This window comes from Rhea pennata, chromosome 1, assembly GCF_028389875.1.
Source record: "Rhea pennata isolate bPtePen1 chromosome 1, bPtePen1.pri, whole genome shotgun sequence".
NCBI lineage: Eukaryota > Metazoa > Chordata > Aves > Rheiformes > Rheidae > Rhea > Rhea pennata.
The window spans coordinates 87,153,303-87,162,599 of record NC_084663.1 but is presented as its reverse complement, the minus strand read 5'-3'; the positions used below and the strand labels follow the sequence as shown (position 1 = coordinate 87,162,599).

Below are 9,297 nucleotides of genomic sequence, written 5' to 3'. Positions count from 1 at the left end.
AAGGCAGTCTTGTCACTATTTCAGAACGCAAGTGCAGGACATTTAGAAAATGAGATGTATGACTTACATGTGTTCAGGAGGCAGTGTCAAATGAGGTGATATTGTCTCAGGATTACTCCTAATCATAAGAGCTCAATAAATAGTCTCAGAGACTTGCTTTAATTAGAGTGCATAGAAGAGAGAATGACAGTTCAGGATTTAATTTCTGCTCCATGTTATTTTTTTCTTCTAGGGTTCCCAGAGCATCTCTCTGAAATGGCTGTGGTGTGTCTGTCAGATTTTGAAGCTTACGCTAAGAAGTATTTACCTAAAACTACTTGGGATTTTTTTGCAGCTGGAGCAGATGATGGCACCACTCGAGATGACAACATCCTGGCATATAAAAGGTAATGTGAAGGGCAAGTGAAGGGTATTGTGCTGGAATCTGTTAAATTATGTTTGTATGCAAGTGTATTTGTCATTTGTGCTTAGCACTCATAAGCAAAGAAGACCAAGCAGAATGCACTTATCTGGATGACATACACTGCACCCTCTGCTTCTAGCCAGAGTGAGAAACAGATTGTATGAGGCGTAAGGGACAGTGAGGGTATAGGCAAATGGTCTGATGTGGTACGGTATGGTATAGTATGGCATGGTATGGTATGGTATGATTTGATGGAAAAAAGAATAAAGGGCTATAATAGAGGGCTACAAAGATAATCAGAGGACTGGAGCATCTGCCCCATGAGGAAAGACTGCGAGAGCTGGGCTTGTTTAGCCTGGAGAAGAGAAGACTGAGAGGGGATTTTATCAATGTGTACAAGTATCTGAATGGAGGGTGTCAAATAGTGCCATCCAACAGGACAAGAAGCAATGGGCAAAAACTGAGCCACAGGAAGTTCCACCTGAACGTGAGGGAGAATTTCTTCACTGTGAGAGTGATGGAGCACTGGAAGAGGTTGCCCAGAGAGGTTGTGGAGTCTCCTTCTCTGGAGATATTCAAGGCCTGCCTGGGTGTGATCCTGTCTAACATGCTCTAGGTGACCCTGCTTGACCAGGGGAGGTTGGACTAGATGATCTCCAGAGGTCCCTTCCAACCTTACCCATTCCATGATTATGTGAGATGCAATAGGGAGCAGGTGGTGGACTGCAGGAACCCTAAGAGTGAATAATATGGGATTTGGGGACCATGCTGCAGAGAGTGAGGGCAGACACTGTGCAGTGAGGATAGAGATAGGAATGATGTAGTGGAAGACAGAGACCTGGGACTGGGCTGCAAGTAGAAGAAATTTGTGGGGAGGGGACACAGGGAGAACAAGAGATGTAAAGAGGGGTGAGCTGAAGTGAGAAGTACAGGAATGATGTATTGTGGCCCATGAGTAGGTGTATGGGATTAGCTGTAGGTGTAGTTGGTTAAACTGCTGGAAGAAATGGCCTGTGAAAACAAATAGGAAGAAGAATCATTTTCACATGACTATGCTTTCTTTATCAGCTCAGATTCCTGTATTATGATAGGCAAATGAAGACTTGGTTTCCATACAACACCAAAAACAGAAAAGCCACTGGGAAGCTACAACATTGAAGAGTGTTTTATTGCTATTGTCTTACAGAATTCGTTTCCGTCCACGTGTGCTGCGGGATGTATCTGTGATGGACATTAGGACTAAGCTCCTGGGAACTGAAATCAGCTTTCCTATAGGAATTGCCCCTACAGGCTTCCACCAGCTTGCATGGCCTGATGGAGAGAAAAGCACGGCCAGAGGTACTCCTTCATTTTATTTTGTGTAGCAAAAATGGGTTTGTGGAAAATTCAGTGGAAAATTTAAGGAGCTCTTAGGATGATTTGAAGCATGATGGAGCAAAGTGTTCAGGTTGGAAGGGACAAACTCCTTTCTCACTTTCTGATGTCCCTTTTTGTAGGTGACCCACTTTGCTCTGGTGACACAGAGTGCATGGGCAGCCATATAAACAGTGCTGTATTTCTCCAGCTACCACTGTTATTGAATCACCATTGTTGGGGGCTGCTGCAAATTTGAGACAGAGATTGTGGAGACATTTCTGACTTCCACCAAAACCTGCACAGGTCCTCTACATAGGCTCTACATAGGACATAATAGTGATGGACAGGTCTCAGCCTGTAAATTTCTTGCGAGAACTGTGTCTCTCTTGGAGAACAGCAGAACTGCTCTCCTAAATCTCGGCATGAGTTTGGACAGCTGCCCCCTAGAAATACCTTTGCTCGTGTGTGGGTTTCAGTTTGCATTTGCTAGCGCGTTCCTGTGAGGCAGTAGTCATAAAAATGAAGTTGCTGTTCTTAAAAAACAGTTTCAAATTGAAACAACACTTGGCGAATTACTTCTTCCTTTCCTGTGTTCTTAACCATCATCCTACAACAGCGCAATGGTAAATCTTTCTTGCCATTTTTAATCCCCGAGACATATATGCCAGTTGATAGAGCACCATGTTTGGTAGAAAATACATAAAACAGCAGTTCAAGTGTTCTCTGTAAACAGTATATGAAAAATCTTGTACTGAATACCTGATAGGACTATTCAAATAACATTGATTCTGATTCTTTTGATGCCTCCTAAAGCAGCCAAAGCCATGAATGTTTGCTACATTGCCAGCACATACTCCACCAGCAGCCTGGAAGAGATCTCTGCGGCTGCCCCTGGAGGCTTCCTATGGTTCCAGCTCTATATCCATCGCAACAGGGCAGTTTCTAAGCAGCTGGTCCAACAGGCAGAGGCCTTGGGTTTCCAAGGCCTAGTTCTCACAGCTGACCTGCCCTACACTGGCAAAAGACGGGATGATGTTCGTAATGGCTTCCGGCTTCCTCCACACATGAGCCTGAAGAACTTGGAGGGAGCCTTTGAGGTCTGTAAAATGTTCTAGTTCTCTCATTCACTGTGCTGGCATATACCATATCAGATAAAACCACCAAGTAACTGCTGCCTTGATATCTGCTGTATCAAGGACATGTTTTCTCCCATTCTGGTTCTTTAGTGTTCTGGTTTGACCTCCTGCTGATCAGGATTCTGGCTTTAAAATCTCAGATTAGCGTCCTTAGAGATACTTCTTTCCATCTGTTATAAATATTCTCCCCCAATGACATACACTTTACAGAGATGATGGACAAGATTGTTAGGAACTTTAATTAGTCTTTCTAGGGCAGGGAAAGACTTTAAGGGGCTTCTCTATTACTGCAACTTAAAATGAGACTTCCTTCTGCCCCATGGCTGTAGGGAGATGACCGTTCTGAGTATGGACTCCCACCCAACAGCTTGGATCCTTCACTCACCTGGAATGATATCTACTGGCTGCAGAGCCTTACTCACCTGCCTATCATCATCAAAGGCATCTTGACCAAAGAAGATGCAGAGCTGGCAGTAAGACACGGAGTTCAGGGTATTATTGTGTCCAATCACGGTGGAAGGCAACTGGATGGAGGACCTGCCACCGTAAGTGGTACAGCTGATGTCCCATGAGCGTTTGTTGTATGCATGCTTGTGCTAAGCTGGATGTCTGTATGCTGCTTGTTCTATAAATGCTTACGGTAGATTTGTGTCTTTGTGGCATGGCTGTGAGCACGTGCAGATGTCCTTTAGCTTTAAATTGGTTAGAGGCATGTCTTGGCATGTGCTACCCACACAAGTATTTTCTCAGCTTTTTGGGAGGGTTCTGTAACCAGCACTGAACCCAAGTTACTGCAGATAAACCACTGTCAGTATTTGGTCTAGGCCAGTAAAAGTTGGTTTGCCTATGTCTTCATCAGCTGATACAGTGCACATATACTCTGTGTGCACTCTAGCAAGACTAAACTGAAGCTCTGGAGTTGAATATGTACAAATGAGTGTATAATGTATTCTCGTTGTTAACTTCTGCCAAAACACGCACAAACAATCCAGCTAGATTTAATGAGAGATCTGCATGCAGATTTACAAAGTCAAGACTAAATGGGAATTTATTGACTTCTATGAGCCAGAAAAAAGGATAACTTATTTGGAGAAAAAAAAATCTCTATTTTTTTAATCCATACAAAGGAATTGTAGGTTGTTATGACATATATGTATTTCACTGCTCTGATTGGGCTTCATTTTTCTCCCTGTTCCTTACTGGCAGTAAATGGTCATTTTTTCCGATCGTTTCTTTTACACGTTTGTATTGCATAGCATCCCATTCTTACTGAATCTCTTTCTTCTCTTTATTTTCCTCTCTGTAAAACAAAAATAGGCACCAGGGAATTCTCTGCAATTCTGCATCAAGGGTGACAGTAATTCATTTTTTTTAATGGTAAAGACATAATAATAGAAATGACATCCATATTAAACTGCCATTCTACCTTAGAAGTTTATTTTCATAGACAGAAAATCAGGCAGATACATAGCCTTACCACTGCCCTGGTACCAGGCCTGGCAGTAGAAGTTATTGTCACTGTGCTTGGTGAGCTACTCCTAGACAATTTCAGCCTGCAAATCTTTAGCCTGAAATTGTGAAAAAAAAGTTATGAGCAACTGGAAAAAACTACTCAGCAATCTTAGTTATAACTGTTCTACCTAAAAAAGATGAAAGGAAGGCAAGAGTGTAAGAGATGACAGGAAAGAGCTTGCTGAGTAGGAGAGTTAATGAGGTCTGGCGCAATGTCCTATCACTGCTTATATTGCCCTCGGGACCAGAGCCAGTATCTCTGCATGGTACGGCTCTGCACTGCGCTCTGCTCTACAGAAAAGATCTTAGGGAATCAAGAGGCTTAGCTGGGAGGAAATGACATGTGGACTGTAGTACATAGCAAATGAAATCCTTCATAGCCGCTTTATGGGGCTTGAGGAGGCTTTCAACAGATGGTCACTAGCATTAGCTTGAAATGTAAGTAAGGCAACTTGGAAAGAAACAGGGAGAAATTTGACATTAGCTTTTTTTACAAACATTTGTGTCATGCACTATTATCTCAAATGAAAGCAAGATACTATCAACAATTATTTCCACTGAAATTTATTTTAAAAATCTTTCCAAAAAATGGAAAGCAAATGAAAATGTTATTTTCTGACTTATCAGAAGTGCTAGCAAGGAATGTTAACATAAGCAAAACACTGTGGAAAATAGAAACTCTCTTGCAACTTTAGCATGGAACTGCACTTTATTCTACAACTTTTGGTGCTGACTTATTTGAGATGCATTGTTACATATCATTTTGAGAACATATGCTAGTAAATTATTCCATATTGGATGCCTGTTTTGCTTCTCTCCCTTTTGTGTCACGATCAAAAGCTGACCTCATTGTGAAAGTGCCTTTTTCTTTGCAGATTGATGCTCTGGTTGAAGTTGTGGAGGCCGTACAAGGCAGAGTTGAGGTTTATTTAGATGGTGGAATACGAAAAGGCAGCGATGTATTAAAGGCACTGGCACTGGGAGCAAAATGTGTCTTTATTGGAAGACCAGCTTTGTGGGGGCTTGCTTACAAGGTGAGTAAGGAAGTTTGATGTTTGTAAGTGTACTTCTCACACTCTCCAATAAGCTGAGTTACTTAAAAATCTCACAGAGACAGTTTTCACCAGTGAGGAATCTTAAGCATTTTTTATTTTGCTGAATTTTTACTGCAACGTCCCGAATTGAATCAAAACCAGACATTTTATGTGATTGAAAAATACCAGGGAATTTTATGTTCTAAAATATGTTTTTGATGTTGAAAGCATTGTTTCTTGGACCTGATTTCTTAATGTAGCCATTTGGTCCTAAAATACTGTAGGAGTCAGAGCCACTGGTGTTTTTGAAATGAGGAAGTGGTCTTATTTGTCACAGAGATGTTTTTGAAAATTTTATCTGCTTTCAGCTTACTAGGAAACAATATATGGTTTGAGTACAGCAGTTTAATAGTGGTGTTATGAGTTCTTTAGAAATATGTACAGATCTCCATCTCGCTGATGTTTACAAGTGTTTTCAGCAGGACTGAGCATAGCAAATCCTGTAGGTACATAAGTGTGCTGCTACCATCCTTTCCAGCTTCTAGCTTTTGAGCTTTGCTGCTTCTTAATTATTAGCACATTTGTATGATCTCAAATAATAAATTAAGCTTCCAATGCAGAAGATTAGCATAATATATTGAAAAGTAAAATGTAATTATATGAATTTTTTACTTAGCTAAACTTTTGCTTTTAGCCTCTGGATTGGTGTGTTCAAGATCCATACAGAAAAAAAATATTTAGTTTTATGGTCTGGAAGTATTTTCTGTCTTTAAAGTGAGATTCCCATCCAGTAATGTGATTCCTGTAGGTTCCAGAAACTAAGCTTTAAGGAAGAAATTGCCTGAATCTTGTGAAAAACCTAGGAGACCTGGCAGCGCCAGTAAACAGGGGAAAAGGGCCTAATGTGAAAATGGCATTGCTGTGAGTTGTCTGCAGTTTTTTCCTGATGGGAACAGACAGCACATGGTATTTTTTGAGTTCAACACTGTCTTGGTATTGTATCCCATAGGATATTCCTAAATACGTATGTCTGTGGCATTACTTCAGCATACAGCAGAGAAAGGGCAAGGACAAGCAGTGACATTGTCAGCACCCACAGCATTCTACATTGTTAGAAAGAAAAAGAAAAAGAAAAAGAAAAAGAAAAAGAAAAAGAAAAAGAAAAAGAAAAAGAAAAAGAAAAAGAAAAAGAAAAAGAAAAAGAAAAAGAAAAAGAAAAAGAAAAAGAAAAGGAAAAGGGAAAAGAAAATAGCAAAAAAAAAAAAATCCTCCACTATTTTACAGTAAGATAAAAACAACATATATATTTTATGCAGTTTTTGAGCTTATTGATGCCGTTTGCTCTGAGAAAAATGCACACTGTACTATTTCATTCCTATATCTGAGTAAACTAAAGTTTTTAAAGCTTTATCATTTATAAAACTCTCAGTACTTCATAAAATACTGTCAGCATTGCCAAGCTTGACATTTTAAAACAAGTCCATTGGTGAAGGTTATCTGAAAACCAAAAATAAAAGCAGCTAGAAAATGTCAGAAGTGAAAAATAGCTTTGTTTTCTTTCCCTATTCTGATATATCACAAAAGGGAAAGCATCTAAATTAATCTGTGATGAACTGAGCACATCCATCATATCATTTTAAGCATTCAGCTGCATAAGTGACTAGAATTGGCACTGATTTAAGGGACTGTCCCAGCTCTCACAGTGAAAGCATCCTGCTGCATTGCTGTAGGCCAGTGCTCCTCTCACCCTGACTGCTTTCTCTGTTGGAACAGGGTGAAGAAGGTCTTCAAGATGTTTTGAGGATTTTGCGTGATGAGTTTCGTTTGTCAATGGCCTTAACTGGTAAGCATTTTGCAGATTGTTTCTAACTGGTGATATAGAGCTGCATGCAATAGCAGCTTCACATCCAAGCAGACTTAATGATCTAAAATCAGAAGCCTGACTGGCAGATAAGAGAAAGGGAATCAGAAAGAAATCATGTGAACTGCATTGATTCTAGCTGGAGTATTTAAAGTGATTCTTTTCTTCTGAAACCATTTTGTATTTCATGTGCCACAGCAATTAAGCTTGCAAGGAGGAAGAAAGCAAGGAGCTTTCTGACCTGATTTAAATTAAAAAAAAAAAAAAGCGAAATGGCTAAGCAGAGCAAAGCAAAAGTTGCAACTTCTATTCTGCTAGGAATTGCATGTTTTCAGTGTTTGACTTAATCTCTACTGGGGTAAAATGCAACCAATTTTATGCAGCATGAAAAGTTCAGCAAAACTGGATTCGGGATTTTTTTTCTATGTATTAGAGATGCCAACCTGTTGGTACAGGTTCAGATCTCTGCATCCTACATGCTAAAAAGCCTCCATGTCTCTCCAGGCTTTCACTGTTGTCCATAATTCTGGGTCTGTCACCTCTGCTCCCACTTGTAACTGCCATGTTTGACCTCCTCATTGAACAGCAAATCTGTGCAGTCTGGCCTCCAATTGCACACAAAAGAAGTACAGTGTTTTACTCTTCAGGTCCAGTGTAGAAGTATTTAGGCATCAACAAATAGCCCTATCTCAGTTCAAAACATGCTTGAAAGACTTTTATGCTCCCATGACTGTGGGAACCCTGCCTAGGAGAGTGGGACTGGAATCCGCTGGGGAAATTAATATTACTCTTTCTCTGGGTTACTTTTTCAACTAGTAAAGATTCTTACAAGTTTTCTTTTTTTTTTTCCTAAGAGGAAAGCTTGCAAGAAGGCACTGAAGTCAGCCAGAGTGGCCACCTAGAGCCTTTTCAGTGGGGCTGTGAAATTCCCCTTGGATTTGATCAAAGGAAAAGGCACTGCAGGTTTCCATCTCTGGTCAGTTTAAACACAGAGGTCTTTCAGTCTTGTTTCTTTCCTGCCTGCCTTTCACTTCTGGCTGAATCAGATAGGTCCCTTCACAGCTTGTTATAAGGACCTTTTTTCCTGATATCTAACTCTCCTTGTACAGGAAGCCTACTGCCCACGCTGAAGATGCCACTGAGTAGCAGGGTTCCTGTGAGTGAGCTGTTGAAATGCCAACCTGTCCCTACATTTCTCTTACAGGATGAGACTTGTAGGCTGTGACTCGTTGAGGAGGCCTTCCAAGTTTCATTGGCAGACCTTTCTGTCACTAACGTTTCAATTCTCTATTTTATTTCAGGCTGTTCCAGTGTCTCAGATATTGGCCAACACCTAGTTCAATTCTCAAAGTTGTGAACTGTCTCCTGCAATGCTCTCTGAACAGAAGCAACTCACACTAGCAGTTGAGGTCCCAAAACAGACTGAAGAGAGAAAAAGGAGGTGCAAATGTTGAACACGAACCTGTAACATATAGCTGATAAAGCCTTCAAAAAGCTCCTGAGGAGATTAGGGAAGGCTCTGTTTTAGCAAAGATCATTCTTTGCTTTCACTGAAACCAATAAGTTCTTTAACACTGCAGATAACTATTACTTGCATAAATACATTTACTTAAAACTGTCTGTTCCCTGGCATTACTTGTATTGGTACTTACTCCCAAACAATTATGTGTAGCAGCAAGACATGCTAGAAAACTACGTCCCTTGCTTCTTCTGCCTGATCTTCTACCTAGTCGGACTGCAAGTCCAGCCACAGGCCTTTCCTGCTGCAGGCAGGAAGTACTGTCACTCCTATCTCCAACAGCCTGAGAGCTCCCAGACATATTTATAGCAGATACAAAAAATTAGATCAGCCAGCTAACAGGTACCCCAGCTCCCCCTTGTGGTACTGTCATCTTGCCCATTGCTTCTAAAGAGAGAAATGATACCAGTAGTAACCCAAGTAATATCCTGTACTCCCCACAGTGTTCATGGATGTCCTTTACTATGCAATTAATT

The 9,297-nt window shown here is 40.7% G+C and overlaps 1 protein-coding gene across 1 annotated transcript; it reads left to right on the top strand.

The window, feature by feature from the left end:
- The first annotated feature begins 255 nt into the window (after positions 1 to 255).
- HAO2 (hydroxyacid oxidase 2) lies at positions 256 to 8,659 on the top strand. The gene is made up of 7 exons (XM_062571476.1): positions 256 to 386; positions 1,590 to 1,741; positions 2,573 to 2,856; positions 3,225 to 3,440; positions 5,283 to 5,441; positions 7,215 to 7,284; positions 8,604 to 8,659. Exons 1-7 carry the CDS (start codon positions 256 to 258, stop codon positions 8,657 to 8,659), a joined length of 1,068 nt encoding a protein of 355 aa, XP_062427460.1.
- Positions 8,660 to 9,297: the final 638 nt, after the last annotated feature.